Below are 20669 nucleotides of genomic sequence, written 5' to 3' on the forward strand. Positions count from 1 at the left end.
TGCATATGTGAGTTATGGAACAAACATTTATGTATCACCGAATATGCCAAGTATGATTTATCAACATCAACTTTCACTTTCGCTTTATTTTATTACAGCCTTGTCCGGGAATGAATTCAGGTTATGACAGTGATCTTGTCGCTGCATTACGGGACGTAGTAAATGGAACAAATTGGTTTTGTGCAGGGCCTGTACCCAGGTTGAAAAAATACGTTTGTAACAGGTGCTTTAAGACAAGTTTATTAAATTCTTATTTTTTAGAATTGTTAAAAACTAAATTACACAGATTGCACGCTAACTTGACAGCGTTAAAATTAAAGTGGCACAGATAAAACTAAAGTTACAGGAAATGTTAGAGGTACACAAGTAACATTAATGTACCGTTAAGACTAAATCTACACGGGTAAGATGGGTAATCTAAAATGACAGAGGTATACTAAAGGTAAGATTAATGTTATCAGTAAGGCTAAAGTGACGTATTTAAAACTAGATTTACACATTATACAATCGATAATATAACTATACCAATTACAAATGTTGTGTCAACACGTGGCTAGGCATCATCAGATACCCACAGCTGATCTCGTCTTAGAACTATACGCATCACGATAGTTAACTAGATTATATTCCATATTTTTTTATAGTCTGAAATATCTGTTTTTACAGGAGGTTACCTATGTTATGGGTCAGAATTAACCCTTAAAGCAGCAGAATTTACTAAGAAAGGCAATCAAACAATTAAGATTTAATTAGAATTAATAATTGAAAGGAAATTACAACAATAACAAAGTACTTACGATAGTCAATATACATACAGTCACGAACAATTCCTAAATCCTAGTTCCCAGTAATATAATCCAGATTCATAAAGTGTGCTTGTCTAACAGAGCTGAACATCATCCAACTTCAATGTGTATTTATAATAAAAATGAAGCCTCGATCTAGAATATTCAGGAAATACAGTTATAAATGTAAGTGTTACGTCATCTTTCTACTAAAGAAGTAAACATTGAACTCTAGAACAATCTAGGTCACAGGTGTCAATCAAGTGCAAGTATTACACAATACCTACCTAAAATATGGGGGGAAAAACCCATCCAAAATTCATAATAGCAAGGATCAGACAGGTACTTGTTGCCAGTCTGGTATGTTTTAACCTTTGTGGGCACTCTGCCTCCAAGGAAAATGGTTTGACATGTATTAGTTGTTGTGTTTATATGTATTGTATTAAATCTAGGATCGAGAGAGGGCATACATATCATACTATGTTCAAAAGGGCACTTTTCGTCGCGGCAAGACAATTTCGGGGCACTTTCATTGTATCATATTATGATAGTAATAGAATGATCATTTAGCCTCTTTAAAAGTTTATACCTGCTGCCTTGATTTTAAACTTTTCAATCAACCTTGTGAAATAAAGAACAATTGTTTATATTAACAAATATTTAAAAAAAATTTATAGAGGAAAAAAGGGCATGGTGCAATTAAAAAGGGCATGGCACTGCGTTTGCTTTAGATTTAACACTGTGTATATCTGATTCAATACAAATTCATGACCTTTTCTTTGCATTTAACAGATACTATGCAGATGATGGAGAAGACATTGTGTTGATCTACAGTAAAAAGAACGACAAATTCTATGCACTCGGAGCTGTGTGCTCACATGAAGGTTTATCATTTTACCTGCCTTAATAACTGAAGATTCAATCTTAAACCCCAAGTCATAGTCATCACAGTATTCTCTTGTTAAGTTTTAACTGGCACTAAACTGGCTTCAATCAATGGCGGACAGACAACTGTTGGTATAGCACCAGATTAGAGACAAAGGTAGCTTGGCATCGAATCTCACATAGATGGTTCATTGCATTTTCTTCCTACCTGTTATGTCAAACCTCTCTAAAAGTTTGAGATGTAAACTTTTCTGTCTAAGAAGGACTGGTGCTGTATATCTGTAAAACAGTTTCCTATAGAATGCTATCATAACTTATAGTATTTGAAGAATGTTTGAGTAATTTGTTAAAACTTTTCTACTAAATCTGACAGACATTTGAGTGAATTGATTGATTGTATATTGTTCAACGTCCCTCTTGATAATTTTTCACTCAGATGGAGACATCACCATTGCCGGTGAAGGGCTGCAAAATTTAGACCTATGCTTGGCGCTTATGGTCTTTAAGCAGGGAGGGATCTTTATTGTGCCACACCTGCTGTGCCTTGTTTTTTTTGCAGTCTCATATGAAGGACTGCCCCATTTAGTCGCCTTCTACGACAAGCAAGGAGTACCGAGGACCTATTCTAACCCGGATCCCCACGAGACCATTTGAGTGAAAGATCACAGTCAATTTTAAAACATTCGATAGCCATACGGACGAAGAATAATCCCAATGTCTCAAAATTTTGTTTGAAAAAGAACTTTTGCCCTCTCGGAGCTTAATTTTAATTTTCTGATAAAATCTCCTTACCTCAGGGTTAAATATTCTTCAGATATTCAGATAATGCAGTGATGTTTTTTTTTATCGTAGCCTTCTTTCCTTTGCAGGTGGCCCTCTGGAACAGGGGGATATTGAGGATATTGATGGTCAGGAGAAGATTGTATGTCCTTGGCACTCCTATGATTTTGATTTAAAAACCGGGCAGTCATCTTACGGACTGAAAGTGAGGGATGACCTCTTTTTCTAGAAGTATATGTGTGCTATGATAATATTTAAGATAGAAACCAAATGTGCTATTAAATTAAATTTCAAAAAACAATATTTGATATGTCAGAATGATAGAATTTTGCCACATTTTATTAATTTCAAAATATACCAGCATTATATGCCATTTATTAGTAATGCTCATGGAAGATTTGAAGCACAGATAATAAAAGGCAAATTGCTGTTTCAAGAAAGAAATAAAATCAATGTCTTCACACAATTGCAGAGTAGGAAGAAAAAAAGATGTAAGAGGCCATGAAAATAACTTTGTTGTAACCATTTTTCATAGTGTGAGAGAAAAATTCCCTTTTCACAGAAATATATTGTGATATGTCAGTTACTTAAAAAACTTATTTGGAAAATACTTCATCAAAAAGTGAGTTATTTCCTATGGTTGTCGATCTGATCAGACCTCCTGAACAGGAGGAGAAGTGTAATGACAACAAAATGAAGTTGCAGGTTAAGCATAACCGTGATGGCTAGGGACCGTCTCTATTACCACTACTTCACCTTTCCTACATGTACCATCTTTATTCGAAACTCCTTGTAAAAAAACAGGCTTAACCCATGTGGTAGCATAGCTCCTTTATCCTTCCACTTTTGCCCCTTCATCTTTGCTTGTTTGAAATCAGAAGATATCAGTACACGCAACACAAAACCATGAAATATGGATTCTGATGGAGCTGATAATGATGTGGGAAATTTCTTGCTAACAATTGTAAACATATAAGTGTGTCCATTTATGGATCTGCAAATCTCAATTTTTTTAAATTCACTTGAATGTTTTGAACTATTAACCACTCTTTATGGATTGTGATAAACTTATTTCAGTATTGTAGTGGCCCAGATAAAATAAAACTATAATCAAGTCATCCATCTTGGGCATACGTATATCAAAATTTCCTCATGTGAGAAAGCAAAGGGAAAGGAGCAAGAGAGTGAAGGTGAGAGTGTGGAGGCAAACCGGTGGTGGCAAATGAGTGATAAATGTTTCTTTTGCCTTCTCAGTTTCATTTCCTCACCTTCACACTTTTGCTTTGTTGCCTTCAAACTTTCATTCCTTTGTCATTGCATTTTCCCCCTTCATCATTGGATTTCCAACCTTCATACCCCCCCCCCCCCCCCTTCATCCTTGCACTCTCCCATCTTCATAGCCCCCCTTTCATACTTGCACTTTCCTGCCTTCATACACCCCCCCCCCCCTTCATTCTTGGACTTTTGACCTTTATACCCCCACCCCCCTTCATCCTTGCACTTTCCACCTTCATACCCCCCCCCCCCTTCATACTTGCACTTTCTCACCTTCATACACCCCCCCCTTCATTCTTGGACTTTTCCACCTTTATACCCCCACCCCCTTCATCCTTGCACTTTTCCTCCTTCATACCCCACCGCAACCCCCTTCATCCTTGCACTTTTCCTCCTTCATATCCCCTACTCCACGCCCTTCACCCTTGCACTTTTCCGTCTTCATACCCCACCCCTTCATCCTTGGACTTTCCACCTTCATACCCCCCCCCCCCCCCCTTCATCCTTGCACTTCCCAGCCTTTGTCCTAAACTCAGAGGAGCATGTGGCCTATGCAGAACACCATATTTCCCACAGACCTGTACATATATAAGCTAGCTCTCTCCCTCATTTAATTTTACCATTTTAAAAAAGAACATTGTTTCCTCGTGACAATTTTTCCAGATTCCATCAAACTTTGATTTGTATGACTGTTATTATAATTTTGCACAAAAGTTTCACTTTTAAGCATGTGATCATGATAATATTCATTCCTAAGTTAATTTTGTACAAATTATTCTATGTATTGTATGAATATATAAACTTGGTGTGTTATGATTTATTGAATAGCAAGATGTGTACAGAGTTTGTATAAAGGATGACAATGTGTATATCTACTCGGCCAGTGAACTGTCAATCAAACCATTCAAGAGCCCCATCATCAAGAAAGCCACAGACAAAACAGGTGAGGGTACGCTGATTTCAATACTTTAATTTGTAACACCTTTTATTCACAATTCACAAATGGGCAACCCTTTTGCATTGACTAATATTTGTGACAGCCTTAAAAAAAATTTGGAGCATATACTGTTTCTAATAGATAACATCAAGACACATATTTTCTGTGAAGGTTTATAGAATTGAGGATATGAAATTGGTACATGTCTGATGTAATTTTGACAAATTACAACAAGGATGGTACTTTTGAGGGCCCCACATTCAAATACGTGCGAGTCCTATATTAATCCACTGTGTCTGTCCGTCTGTCTGTCCGTCTGTCTATTATCCCTACATACTGCTCTTCATTTTCACAATTCAAGTAGACAGTGTTTGGAGGAAGAGTCTGACGCCTCTATATTTTGAAAATAAATTCAGTATTTTTCAACTGTCATACTTCATATTCATAGTACTGAAGCGGACAGAGTAAGACTTCTGTACATTTGAGATTAGAAGGTCAAAAAGACAAGGTCATGATTTAATAAGAATGTATTGAAAAGATAAAACAAATGTATTGATTGTTGGTTTCTGTAACATGAAAACTCAAAAATTTCATTTCACATATTTTGTATGAGATATAGGTAAAGGTGAACAAAAACATTTATAGATTTAGGTCACCAGGTCAGCAGTCAAGGTCAATATAGTGCACACACTGACCTGAGCATATATTGAGGCCCTGCATGACTTTGTCGGTTTTTTAATAATTTCAATTGACTGCAGCATGTTTTTGAATGATTTTTCTTGAAAATAGATGATGATCATTTTGTGGAGAGAGATGAGGACACAACCAGTCTAACATACTGGGCAACAAAAATCCTCAATACAGCCTGCCCTCAACAAAAGGTAAAAAGTAATAAGATTCTCATTATAGCCTGCCCTCAACAAAAGGTAAAAAGTAATAAGATTCTCATTACAGCCTGCCCTCAACAAAAGGTAAAAAGTAATAAAATTCTCATTACAGCCTGCCCTCAACAAAAGGTAAAAAGTAATAAAATTCTCATTACAGCCTGCCCTCAACAAAAGGTAAAAAGTAATAAAATTCTCATTACAGCCTGCCCTCAACAAAAGGTAAAAAGTGATAAAATCCTCAATACAGCCTGCCCTCAACAAAAGGTAAAAAGTGATAAAATTCTCATTACAGCCTGCCCTCAACAAAAGGTAAAAAGTAATAAAATTCTCATTACAGCCTGCCCTCAACAAAAGGTAAAAAGTGATAAAATTCTCATTACAGCCTGCCCTCAACAAAAGGTAAAAAGTAATAAAATTCTCATTACAGCCTGCCCACAACAAAAGGTAAAAAGTAATAAAATTCTCATTACAGCCTGCCCTCAACAAAAGGTAAAAAGTAATAAAATTCTCATTACAGCCTGCCCTCAACAAAAGGTAAAAAGTAATAAGATTCTCATTATAGCCTGCCCTCATCAAAAGGTAAAAAGTAATAAAATTCTCATTACAGCCTGCCCTCAACAAAAGGTAAAAACTCAAAATCGTTTGAATATGTTTATTTTTAGAGTATAAATAGTCTAACATACTAAGCCACCGATGTTCCTTCTTAAAACTGATTTTCTAGACAAGGTTTATGACCCCATTAAGTTTATAATCTGTTACGTAGGTGAGATTTCCATAGCCATTCCTTATTTATATGTGTATGGATGTGTATTACAGTACTTGTGATGTAATAAGTTTTCATGGAGGAGTTGTGAGGTATCATGTTATCCAGCATTATCAGGATGTTTAATGTTAAGAAATAAATTTCATATTTTAAAATAAAAATACATTTGGGCATGTAGTACAATGCTTAACACTGGCATACTTCCGTAAAGCTCTTAAGGACTTCATGAAAAGTGCTGATGTGAAGCATTGCAGTTCATGACAGACTTGTGCCTTTTGATTCCTCGAGGAACAAAGGCCTGTAGCAACACTCCTTCAATGCGCACGAGTCTGGCTGGTCCTCTTCAGCTCAGCCCAAGTCATTTCGGCAGCCTTCTGAACCATGTCTGCCTTGGTCGACCCGCTTTCTGTTTAAATTGTGGGTTCCACTAGGGACCACCTGGTGGTGTTTGATGCAGGGTTTCATAGTGTGTGGCCAATCCATCCCCATTTCTGCTTCTTGATGAGGCTTGCTTCATCCTGTCCCACAGTTGTTGGTTGGTGATGACTTCCGGCCACCAGATGTTTGAGGATGATTTCCGAGACCTCTGTTCACATATGTCTGTAGTCTGTTTGTGTTGGTCTTTGTCACTTGCCGAGTTTCTGAACCATATAATAGGACAGACTTCACATCAGTGTTGGAATATCTTGTTGTGGAGTGAGAGGGCTGTTGATCTCCACATTTGTTGCTAGGTGTTGAAAGCATATCTTACTTTATTGATTCGGCATTTGACGTCTCTCATCTGTTCCTCCATCTTTACTGACCACGCTGTCTAGACAGATGAGCTTGTCAACTTCCTTGATGTCTTCTTGGTGGAGTCGCACTGGAGCCGCAGCTGTTTGTTGTTTACTCTCATGACCTCTGTCTTCCTGATGTTGATTTGGATCCCAGTCACTCATGTATTTTCAAAAATGAAATTTACTTTTTGAATTTACATTCTACTTTCATTTCTGCATTGTTCACACAACTACATCACATACATGAGGAAATGGCTATGATTGCAATTTGTAAAGATATCAAAGGCAAAAACATTGGAAATGTAAATATTTAAGATTAATACACATGATTAGGGATGGAAAAATAAGAGAGAGAAAGGGAAAGTTATATTTTAAATACGTGTAGGTAGAGCTGACACAAAAAGTTGGTGAAATGTGGAATAAAGGGGAGTTAACTGTGGGATCACATCGTCCCCCAGACCAACCAGCCAGGGACAAAGATTTAACAGTCGTCAAACCAGGAAAGGAAAAAAAGAGAGGGAAAGGAGTCTCACTGGTAATTTATGCTGTACAATCATACACCAATCTCACTGATAATTTATACTGTACAATCTCACTGATAATTTATACTGTACAATCATACACCAATCTCACTGATAATTTATACTGTACAATCTCAGAGATAATTTATACTGTACAATCATACACCAATCTCACTGATAATTTATACTGTACAATCTCACTGATAATTTATACTGTACAATCATACACCAATCTCACTGATAATTTATACTGTACAATCTCACTGATAATTTATACTGTACAATTTCGCTGATAATTTATACTGTACAATCAAACACAAATCTCACTGATAATTTATACTGTACAATCATACACCAATCTCACTGATAATTTATACTGTACAATCATACACCAATCTCACTGATAATTTATACTGTACAATCATACACAAATCTCACTGATAATTTATACTGTACAATCAAACACAAATCTCACTGATAATTTATACTGTACAATCATACACCAATCTCACTGATAATTTATACTGTACAATCATACACCAATCTCACTGATAATTTATACTGTACAATCTCACTGATAATTTATACTGTACAATCTCAGAGATAATTTATACTGTACAATCATACACCAATCTCACTGATAATTTATACTGTACAATCATACACAAATCTCACTGCTAATTTATACTGTACAATCTCACTGATAATTTATACTGTACAATCTCAGAGATAATTTATACTGTACAATCATACACCAATCTCACTGATAATTTATACTGTACAATCATACACAAATCTCACTGCTAATTTATACTGTACAATCATACACAAATCTCACTGATAATTTATACTGTACAATCATACCCCAATCTCACTGATAATTTATACTGTACAATTTCACTGATAATTTATACTGTACAATCATACACAAATCTCACTGATAATTTATACTGTACAATCATACCCCAATCTCACTGATAATTTATACTGTACAATCATACCCCAATCTCACTGATAATTTATACTGTACAATCTCACTGATAATTTATACTGTACAATCTCACTGATAATTTATACTGTACAATCATACACAAATCTCACTGGTAATTTATACTCTGTACAATCATACACAAATCTCACTGATAATTTATACTGTGGTACAAACATATAGAAGGAAGGGACCCACTAGTGATTAAACTAATTGCCTTTATTAACTTTATTAGAATCACAAAGTAGAAATGGAACCGGAAAATAACAGAAAAGGGACAGTAAAATAACAGGAAAGGGACCGTAAAATAACAGAAAAGGGACTGTAAAATAACAGAAAAGGGACCGTAAAAGGGAATGTAAAATAACAAGAAAGGGAATGTAAAATAACAGAAAAGGGAATGTAAAATAACAGAAAAGGGACTGTAAAATACAAGAAAGTGACCGTAAAATAACAGAAAAGGGACTGTAAAATAACAGAAAAGACCTGTAAAATAACATCATTTTGCATATTTGTTTTGCCATCATTTACAAATATATGAGAATTAGAAAATTTTAAAAGAAAAGAGAGAGAGAGAAAGATTTCCATTGTTTTATTACAGTCTAGTAGGATATCCAACCTGCATTCTATGGCTAACATTGAGCAGTGGGCCATTGATTTGTCTTGGGATATTATTGCCCGTTTCTCTAATGCTACACCAGAGGGCTCTGATGAGACACTCCCTCGGGGTTTCTATGATGATTTTGTTAAAGTGGCCTGTGATGAAGCCAAGGTGAGAATAATGCTGTATTATTTCATGAAAACAAATGAATCATAATCTATGAAACTGATTCACATATTTTGGTTAGTATTTCTGATTGATAGTCTGTTGAAGTAAATTTAGAATTTAAATAAAATTTTCTGATGACAGTGTATCTTGATATACATCTATGTCTCTATAGAATATTGTTAAAGTAATTTTTTTCTTTTTTTTAAAGCACTATAAAATGTTGTCAGATAGACTACAAGACCTAGGCAGTTATTTTGGTGCTCTTCCTGTTCATAATGGTAAGCATTATTCCATGGTTATCAGATATTGTGTAAACACTCCCAAATGTCACTTTGACACATGGAGGGTACATTGTAGAATCATTGTTCCGATCTCCATCATTGAAGATTCCCAATAAGACAATTGCAGGAAATATTCTGGTTTTGACTCCAGACATAAATACTTCATGCCCTTGAATGATTTCTTAGCCTGCATCAGATTCTACATATCTTCTTGACAGCTTATAAACCTAAGAGCTTTCGCCATTAGACTGATAATACTGGCTTGAATCCTTAGAGCTTTCAGCCATTATAATGTAACATGTAAGGAGAAAAAGTATGGCTGGACTGGGAATTGAACCCAGGACCCCTGCACTTCTAGTCAAGTGCTCTATCCACTGAGCTATACAGGTCGATATCCATGGTCCATATAGCCTCACATACTACATCATATCCCTCCTTCCTTAAATCCATATTCTTTAGATCCTGGTCAAGGCATCAAATATAACAGGAAAGAGAAAAAAAATTATGACTGGACCAAGAATCGCACCTGGGATCTTAAACTGTCAGTACTGGTTCAAATCTTTAGAGCTTTCACCATTAAACTGTCAGTACTGGTTCAAATCTATAGAGCTCTCGCCATTAAACTGTCAGTACTGGTTCAAATCTATAGAGCTCTCACCATTAAACTGTCAGTACTGGTTCAAATCTTTAGAGCTCTCACCATTAAACTGTCAGTACTGCTTCAAATCTATAGAGCTCTCACCATTAAACTGTCAGTACTGGTTCAAATCTTTAGAGCTTTCACCATTAAACTGTCAGTACTGGTTCAAATCTATAGAGCAATTGAGTGAACAAAATACATAAGAATATTGATAAATTAATCTCATAATGGACTGGTAATGTGACACAGTTTTTTATGTATGAACACGATAGACTATGATTAATATCATAAAGAAATATCGTGGGGAAAGTATGTACTTGATAACCAATCATGCTTTGTTTATTGAGGAAGAATCGTTAAGCATTGTTTTAAAAAGTAAAGTTTGTTGAGAAAATTCCTATAATAAAACTTATAACTGAGAATGAAAATAAAATTTTACCTTTAGCGTTATGGTCGTCAGCAGCTGACACTAATGGCAGTTTATTGGCAAGACTTGCTGTTGTTCACATGGTACATGAGGCCAGGTTTGTACTGAAATCTCTCCCACTTAATCGCCTGTAGTGAATCTTGTGTGAAGCCTCTCCTTTGAACTCAGTATTTTCATATTAGAGGCCTTGATGTGCAGCCAATAACACTGGAAAAATTTGCAAAGAACAATGACCTGGAATCAGCAGCCATCTTGGAGGTCATTTTCCGGGATGAAATAACTCATGTGGCGGCCGGTTTGAAGTGGTTTACCTATGTCTGCTCTCAGTCCTGTCCTCCTCTGGTACGTCTGTCTGTCTACGGTTACTAGCAGATCTTGTTGTCAATAATTATAGGAATTTATCAACAATTCACTGTTTGGAATTATACATGTAACAAAAATCTGTAAAGCCCAATCATTTTCTATGTTTATGAAGTTAATTGCGTAGCACTTAAAAATGCATGCACAATTTACATGTATTTATATGTACATGGATTGGAGATACTGTTTTTAAATGAATATACAAGTATGGTTCATTCATATTGTAGGATTGCATACCAACATTTCATAAATTGGTTCAAGAACATTATGGGTAAGTGTGATAAATGTAGATTAACAAAATGAATTATTTTTTCACCAGCTGAGCTTGGCATACATGTATATATAAGGATCTCTGTCTGGATGGAAATTTGCTAGTTAAACATTTATGAGATGTTTATCCAAGGGGAGACAACTTTTCTACTCTTTTTATTTCCTACAATTTCATTCATGAAAGGTGAAGATAATAAACAGTAATCAATCTCATAACTCCTTTAAGGAATACAAAATAAAGAGTTGGGCAAACATGGATAATGTTGAGATTTTACAGTTCCGATAGGCTGTAATTTCTGTTAAGATTTTAAAGTTCTGTTGGGGTGTAATTTCTGTGGATGTTGAGATTTTACAGTTTTGTTGAGGTGTAATTTCTGTGGATGTTGAGATTTTACTGTTTTGTTGGGGTGTAATTTCTGTGAATGTTGAGATTTTACAGTTTCGATAGGCTGTAATTTCTGTGGATGTTGAGATTTTACAGTTTAGTTGCGATGTAATTTCTGTGGATTGTTGAGATTTTACAGTTCTGTTAGGCTGTAATTTCTGTGGATGTTGATATTTTACATTTTCGTTGGGCTGCAATTTCTGTGGATGTTGAGAGTTTACAGTTTCGTTGGGATGTAATTTCTGTGGATGTTGAGAGTTTACAGTTCCGATAGGCTGTAATTTCTGTGGATGTTGAGAGTTTACAGTTACATTGGGATGTACATGTAATTTCTGTGGATGTTGAGATTTTGCATTTCCATTAGGGTGTAATTTCTGTGGATGTGGAGATTTTACAGTTTCGTTGGGATGTAATTTTTGTAGATTTTTTAGATTTTACAGTTCCGTTCAGGCTGCAATTTCTGTGGATTGTTGAGATTTTACAGTTTTGTTAGGCTGTAATTTCTGTGGATGTTGAGATTTTACAGTTCTGTTAGGGTGTAATTTCTGTGGATGTTGAGATTGTAGTTTCATTGGGGTGTAATTTCTGTGGATGTTGAGATTGTACAGTTTCGTTGGGATGTAATTTCTGTGGATGTTGAGATTTTACAGTTTTGTTAGGCTGTAATTTCTGTGGATGTTGAGATTTTACAGTTCTGTTGGGGTGTAATTTCTGTGGATGTTGAGATTGTACAGTTTCGTTGGGATGTAATTTCTGTGGTTGTTGAGATTTTACAGTTTCTTTAGGCTGTAATTTCATTGATATGGTGTCTGTACATTGAAGCATTATATAAATTGTGTATATGCATTTTGTTGTGGTTTGAAATTCATGGGATAGGGGTATCCACGAAATCCATGAAAATTGAACCTCCTTGAAACCAAATGACAGGGACAGGAGATGGGAAGTCTTGACTGGACTGAGGCTAGGAGACGGACTTTCTGCAAACTGTGCAGCTGCTGTACCAGCTGAGTTACAGACCCAGTGTACCATACTATTCTCCACCCCCTTATGTTCAAGTTTTCCACCATTAAAATCTCACCCAAAAATTTTATGAACCACTTGTGGGTTGTTTTGTTGAGAGCCAAAATGTGACAGAAGGGGAAAGACTGGAAATGCTTCATCATCCCAGAATTATATATACATGCAAGCCATGTTATGTTTTACTGGAGAGCAGACAGTACATAGTCCCCTTTTACATTAGGAATCATTATGTCTCCCCTTCCCAGAAGGGGGACATGTTGTCTTCTTCCGCTTCTCATACAAAGTTTGTCCGGGCCATAACTTTTTTTGTCTTTTGACATAGGCTTTTGATATTTGGTATGTGGGTATACCGTGATAAAACAGTGTGTCATGTGCCATTTTTGCTGTCCTTTGACATTGACCTTTTATGTAAAGGTCAAATAATAAAATTGTTGGAGCATTTTTTTTTGTCCGTACTATATTTTTCATTCCTTTGTCTTTTCGGTTTTGACATACATGTAGGCCTTTGATATTCGGATATTGGCAAGTTTACTATTGTACTATCATATGTTCACAACACTGTTCCTTGTTTGAAGCTCATATCATATAGGTGAATGTTACATGTATGTACAGTAACTCTCAATTTTCCACTTTAAACATGATCCCTAATAATGTTTTTAAAAAATATGGAAAATGGAAGGGGAGACATCAGTTTAAGTGTGCTAAAACATTCTTCCTAGTTTGTGTTCTCATTTACGTATTAAACTTGTTTCAGGTCATATCTGAAGCCTCCATTTAATACAGAAAGCCGAGATATGGCAGGAATGACAGAAGAGGTAAATAAAGGAGTGAACTAAAGACAGATGACAACCTATTCACATTCATTGGTGTTTCTTGTCTCAAAATCAGTCTGTAGAGCAAATGGAATGTTCATTAATGATGAACAAGTCTGTAGAGCAAATGGAATGTTCATTAATGATGAACAAGTCTTTTACAGACACTAGTGTGATTAAACATTTTCTGCAAATGATTTTTTTCTCTCCTGAAGACATTCTACACATTTCTGATCACTGAATCCTATGTCTAATTTTTAAGAACACAAAATACTGCTGCAAGAGAAAAGTTAGTTTCCCTGAGTGGAGTGTGTGTTCTAAGTTAACATTTCAGAAGGAAGATAGTTTATGTTCCTTTATACATGTAATGTTGTTTATGTATGTTTTAATTATATTTTTCAGTGGTACCTGCCTCTAGTGAAACCTCCGAGTTGATGTACATGTAAATTAGTGCTAGTTTTAACATGAATAAACGTTGAATTATACTATTTCTTTTTGTTTGATTCTCGCCATGTACTTTTCATTGTGTCGCCTGCGTTACGCAGTGGCGACATATAGGGATCACTATCCATCGTCTTGCGTCGTCCTGCGTCGTTGTCTGTCGTCGTCACAAAACATTTCTGTCACAGTTTTCTCAAGAACCACATGGGGCAACTCCCTGATATTTGGCACAGAGCATCAGTGTGGCAAACTGTATTGTGTAAGACATTTTCGAATCTGTTGCTTATCAACTTCCTGTTTAGTGACAAAAACCATTTCAATAATTTACTTTTTCAACATTATACGTGATATATTACATATAGAATGAACTAGCAGGCGACACATGTCTTCCGGGGAAGGCTTAATACTGCGTTTCCATTTAGAATATTTATTAAAACGAGATGTTTGTAAAACATAATTGCCCCCATGGTGCAAAATTGAAAAGGGTTATACACATGCATCATTTAATTGATAGTAGTATCAGCAATTCAAAATATTGAGCAGACAATATCTTCCAATGTCAGGAGTGGATTGACCAAGTGACCTAAAAATCAATAGGGGTCATCTACCCCTTATGCTGTACCAGGTTTGGTGTCAATCAAGCAAATAATTCTAAAAATATAGGAGACAATATATTACTATGTCCAGTTTAACCAGACCTTTTGACCATCTTGCCTCAAAATGAATAAGGGTCACCTCCTGAATATATACCAGTGTACCAAGTTTGATGTCTATCAATTAAAGGGTTCTCAAGATATTGAGCGGACAGTATATTCCTATGTCCAGTTTGACTCTTGACCATGTGACCTCAAAATCTATAGGGGTCATCTTCTCCTGAATGTGTACCAGTGTACTAAGTTTGATGTCTGTCAAGCAAAGGGTTTTCTAGACATTGAGTGGTCAGTATATTTTTATGTCCAGTTTGACCTTTCATCATGTGAGCTCAAAATCAATAGGGGTCATCTATTCCTTGGGATGTACCAGTGTACCAAATTTGATGTCTGTCGAGCAAAGATATTGAGCGGAGTGTTTTCCTATGTCCAGAGTAGATTGACCCTTGACTTTTGACCTGAAAATAAATAGGGATCCTCTTCTACTCATAACCAACCCACATATGAAATATCATTACGATCAAATGAATGGTTCTTAAGATATTGAGCGGACATCATGTGGTCTCTACCGACCGACAGGTGCAAACCAATATGCCCCTCTTCTTTGAAGGGGGGGGGGGGGGCATGATAAATGGTGTGATTCAAGGTGATTATTTCAGCCCATTGGTCTCCTAGCTTTTGTAACATCAGTAATCTTGGCAAAGGTCACTGTGTCTATTGTTCTAGCAGCAGAACTGTAGCTCTCTGGGAAAAAATATCGAGACAGATCAGAAATATGCAGCTACTATTGTTTGAGACATATTGTTTTGACATAAATTCCTGTACGGCTATTCTTGCAAATAGATAGAGAGATAGATGATAGAGAGATAGATAAAGAGATAGTTATAGTCCATCTAACAGCTTACTTATATATAGCAAACACGGACTGTAAAGCATCGTCGTTAGTCACCCTACCGAGTCCAGGCCTAGAGTACCTACCCTATGACGTAGTGTGAGCGGAGACAATAGCTTAGGTATGGTTTGCGAAGATGACTAAAGCAGGACATTGTCTTTCAACACGAGTGGTACATCGTAAAACATTCAAATTAAAATTAGATGTACATCAGGGGTGTGAATTTTTCTCTTTTTAGAGGAAATCCTCTGATTTGCTCAATTTTCGAAAAAATGAAACACTCTGGAATTGATCCAAAGTGGCAGAAAATGATATTTTTCCAGGTAGGTTGAGGTGTTTTCCTCCCCTTTTGACCAGTTTTCCTCTGATTTCTGAGGAATTCAGTCACATCCCTGATACATGTATATCCCTAGGTGAGTGGATCATTGGATCTAATTCTAATAACATTCCTGCTTGCAAGTGCTATTGAATATAGAAACAAGGAATTTGGAACTTCCAATCTAAATGAAGGAGAAAACCAGTTGGGAACCGACATCTTTGTATGATCTAGCATCATTGCAAGTGCATTTGAAATGAAATACAAAGAACAAATAAAATCATATTTTTGATCTTCAATTTTCATCTATAAGCTTGAACACATAAAAAGTACAATTCCTGCAAATCTTGACAAAACAGGGGAAATATACGTAGCTTAAACCTCGTCCAGAAGAAATTTCAGCAGTTTCATTCCAGTGACCTTGAACATTTATTTATAACCTTGAAAACCAGAGAATCTATACAAGGTATTATTTGTAGAAGTGTAGTAAAATTTGGTAGAAAATGTAGTATATAAATCCTCTACATAGGAACTTTCCAAATATCAGTGACTTTGACGTTTCACCTTGGAAATCAATAGGAACTAAAATCACCCATGCACCATTCCTGCAAAGCGAATAACATTAGGATGGGAACCGTAGCTAAATCTTTTACAGAAGAAAGTTCACATAACCCTGCTAGAAAACACAATTGAAATTTGTCATACTGGAACAATATTTCTACATTTCTACAATAAATCACTCTCTGCATGATAATTCTTACAATGATCGCTGAGCTATTCTAAGACAGTAAATACATAGGATTTGAAAAGTAGCCCTTGTCAATATTTTCATGTAGTTAATAATGATTTGAAAAGTAGCCATTTTAAATATTTTAATGGTGTAATTATAAAAACGATGGGGATGAAACATTGGAATGGGTGTGCATGAAATCTACATGAAGTGAAAACTAGGGCTCTGTCACATATTTCTAAATGACCAACAAAGAAGAAGGCAGTCAGAAAACAAAACTTTAAGTTACAATATTAGAAACAGTGACAATTATTTTATTCAATCATGTCTTGTCATCTTGAATAATAAATACTCTACAAAATATTTTTCTTGATTCCTACGTGCAAAGTTAGTTATTTTTACATGCAAAGTAAGATATATTGGCCCCCCCCCCAACCCCAACCCCCCAACACACACACTGTTTTGATAGTAGCATTGAAAGGTAAAAATTGTATGCAAGTTTGAACAGATGAATTGAATCCATGTAGGAAAAGAACTATCTCCTGTTTTGTTTTTCTTAATGTTTGTCAAAAAGTTTCGACAATTATGAAGTTTTGAATTCACCCATCCCCCACCACCACCATCCTGAAAAACAATGTTACCTGTGTATAATTATACTGTGTAGAACAACCATTAAAGCTCCCATATCTAATCAGAGTGATCGATGTATTGTTTCAGATTTTATTTGATTTCATTATCTGCTCAGTGGGCGGATCAAAGAATTTGATTTTAACCAGGGGGATTTTCGCATGTTTCGTATAGTACACATGATTAATAACAAGGGGAAAACAAATTCATATATAAAAGGTATCATCTTAATTTTAGCTAATAAATAGTATGCGACGTATGTCTCTCGTCCGTTCGGCATTAGGGGGTCATTTTAAGGGGGATGTCTCTCGTCCGTTCGGCATTAGGGGGTCATTTTAAGGGGGATTTTTTTTATTATTGTTATGTACCGTCTGCTCTTTTTTTTTTTTTTTTTTAAAGTAGCCTAACTAGGTGATCCGAGTCCCCCCCCCCCCCCCCCCCCCCCAATAACCCGATCACCTTTTAGCATTGTTACGTCACAAAATTTAGAATAATTACGTCACGATTACTCAATACTTAAGACGTCACAATGAGTTTCGTCATAATTTCTTTCTTGTCGCTCAAGAAGCACACATTTCTCTCTTAGAGAGCCAAGAATTTTTGATACATTATTCATTGGAACCTACAGCAATGGATTTATTTGAACCGTAAGTATGTCACATGGTTTCTAAATTTTGCGTGAAATATATCTACTTTAATATATGATTTAACCCTATTCGTTTTTACAGACTTTCACCAATTCATGAAGAGGCAGTCTATAAAGACTCTAATGTTCAGCTCAAATACTTAAATGATAAAGGTAAGATAATTTTGCTTATTAACTGATTACACAGATTAACTGTTTATCTTCACTGATAGTGGGAAGACACAAGAGCTAGGCTACATCAAGCGTCTTGGAGGAGAAAACACTGGCCACATTTCATATTCCATTAAATTATCCGAAGTTATATGAGAAACACTATTGACGGGTTACATTAAATTATCTGAAATATGAATCTACTTTACAGTATTTAATGCCAATAATTATTGGTTAATATTATTCATTTCAAAGGATACATTCTACACTTGCATTGATATATATTTTTAGCAGTTTAGTCGACATATACATGTATAAGGATATTACTACTAGGCCTACATTAGTCCGAAAAATGCACAGTAAATATCAAAAGCATTAAAAAAGCCAGGAAAACGTCCGATATTTCGGACTAGGCCTACATATACTTCAGATGAATTACAAGTTGGGGATATCTTCTCTGAATTAATGCAGTTCGTAACATAGTACATTGGTTTTGGTGTTAAACATTTTTGGGACAAGGGGGATATAATTACATTTTGTAAAATCTTATGACGTCACAGGAGGGTGAATAGAACATGTTAGAATTTCTTGATTTACGTTGTAGTCATCATCGACAATTGGTAATTTTATTCTCGAGTCGACATTGTTATGATTATATGGAAGGAAAAAAAATTAGAAAAAAGCAAAATACCGGGTTTCAACTAAAGAATATAGAGTAGACACTGAATTGTACTTCGAATTTCTAAACAGTTGGTTATGGGAAGATATTACCAGGTACATAACCACAGAGATGTTCGTTAGATGATATTTACAATGCATGTGCAATCAAATTTACGGATGTGCATGAGAGACTGTCATACGTTAGCACTTTTCAAATCAATCCTTCAAGCACTGCTATAATCCAACAAATATCTAACAACAACTTTATATTGTTCACAACAGATTCGGCATCAGGAGAATTCACTTCAGCAGCCCTGAAAAAGGCACAAGACGATCCCCTTCTACAGTATGTATTGATAAAGCAGTTCTTTTTCCTCCCCAATGATACACTTTATCTGATGTGAAATTACTCCGAATAGGTTTCCGTCAATGAAATTTTAGATGATGTAAGCCATGGATATGTTATTTAAACAATGAATAGTGGTTCACTTGTCACTATTGTAGTGTAGTGGACGCCAACTATCTAGAAAATTAAACGACGCGCGTAAATGTCACTTTACCCGATGATAACAACATAAACATTTCATTGTTCATGTTTAAAACAACACTAACAAATCTGACTACAGACCGAGAACATGTTTTAGATCCGTATTATGTACAGCCATCTTACGTAGAAAGGGAACACAAACTGAACCAGCAAAGACAGACGGTCTGTGGCACATACTTTTTTTTTTTTTTTTTTTGATCGACAGGAAAGTCCAGCGCATGTTTCTATTAGGTTTTGTGGTAATTCAATGATTTTTGTTTTGTTCTTTGTTGTTGTTGAAAAAGTAGCTTCTATCTTTGTTTATATATTTTGCGACAAACATATTTCAGATCATCTTACTACCAATTTTTATTTGTTTTATCATTTACTTTATAGCTTTTGCAGGTCTTTTATTGGTATATTGGCATTGATTATGAGCACAAATATTGTACAGCGCATAGAAACTATATGTAATTTTTCGCTTTATAAATGAATAAAATAATATTTAAAAAATAATAAATATGCCTCACATCTTAAAAGGTGTGATGATCTATGTATTTTATTTGATAATTTATTAGTTTATACTCTAATAAATTGAAATAAATGTAGAGTAAGAAGGTCTCTACAAAAAAGAAAATTTTTATGATCCCTTGGGTAGAGGTTCTGACACCAGGGTGGGGTCATTATGTAGTATGTATGTGGAAAACATTTAGACACTAGTATCTTCTTTAATGCTGTTGATACTAAATTGAAACTAAATAGATATTTAGAGGGAGTAGGTCAACCTAGTAAACCAAAAATGTAAATTTCATGATCCCAGGGAGTAACGGGTTTGGTTCCAGGATGGGGCCAAAATTATTACAGTGATTATTGTCCTAATCATCTGAAAGACTTCTATTTATTTGTTGTTACGGTATAAAAACTAACTGCTTCATAGATATTTAGATAAAGCAGGAAAGGATGTACCAGAACTATGAATTTTGCAACCTTAGGATTTTGACTTTTCGTGTTAATGTTACATGTATTATGTAAAGCCTTTCATCTGTATAGGAGCTTTCGGGGGCATTTAAGTTTTATGAACACATCTTGTTTCTATTTTATATAAAATGATTCGATGATTAAACTTCCTAACACTTTCTTAAAATTCTTAACCATTGCACATCATCGCATATAATTACATGTTGTTGATTTCGAATCAAACAATGGAACACAGCTATTCGCGTTGGAACTGGAATGAGCTAAGCTTCTTTTTATTTTTGTAGACACTGGATCAGTCTATGTCATGAAAACATCCAAGTGAAGAGAAACTTGGAAAGAGAGATATTGGAATACAGAGACAGTGTAGGAGTTCATGCCATGGATCTTCTGGAACAGAATCTTTTTGAACTCCATGAAAAATTGTGTGAACTTGAAGGTACACGTGAACAAATGGAGACGGATTTGATTACTACTGATCCGTGGGGAAAGTTG

General features: G+C 35.4%; 1 protein-coding gene across 2 annotated transcripts; it reads left to right on the plus strand.

Annotated features, from left to right (window-relative positions):
- The first annotated feature begins 61 nt into the window (after positions 1-61).
- LOC125646993 (uncharacterized) lies at positions 62-14046 on the plus strand. Of its 2 annotated transcripts, none has more exons than XM_056141043.1 (13): positions 62-223; positions 1578-1669; positions 2540-2655; positions 4554-4668; positions 5452-5543; positions 7474-7623; positions 9199-9369; positions 9575-9644; positions 10733-10811; positions 10897-11056; positions 11302-11345; positions 13504-13564; positions 13964-14046. In XM_056141043.1, exons 1-13 carry the CDS (start codon positions 111-113, stop codon positions 13994-13996), a joined length of 1296 nt encoding a protein of 431 aa, XP_055997018.1. In that variant the 5' UTR covers positions 62-110; the 3' UTR covers positions 13997-14046. The 2 variants fall into 2 exon arrangements, with proteins under 2 accessions (XP_055997018.1, XP_055997017.1); XM_056141042.1 differs by having other exon boundaries at positions 64-223; positions 4554-4674.
- The last annotated feature ends 6623 nt before the right edge of the window (positions 14047-20669 follow it).

This window comes from Ostrea edulis, chromosome 6, assembly GCF_947568905.1.
Source record: "Ostrea edulis chromosome 6, xbOstEdul1.1, whole genome shotgun sequence".
Taxonomy (NCBI): domain Eukaryota; kingdom Metazoa; phylum Mollusca; class Bivalvia; order Ostreida; family Ostreidae; genus Ostrea; species Ostrea edulis.

Bases quoted from the DNA above. Each gene is read 5' to 3' on its own strand.
- LOC125646993 (XM_056141042.1), top strand. From the start codon at position 111: ATGAATTCAGGTTATGACAGTGATCTTGTCGCTGCATTACGGGACGTA. The intron at 10,812-10,896 runs GTTTGTACTGAA...TTTTCATATTAG, and splicing joins CACATGGTACATGAGGCCAG to AGGCCTTGATGTGCAGCCAA. The intron at 11,057-11,301 runs GTACGTCTGTCT...TTCATATTGTAG, and splicing joins CTCAGTCCTGTCCTCCTCTG to GATTGCATACCAACATTTCA.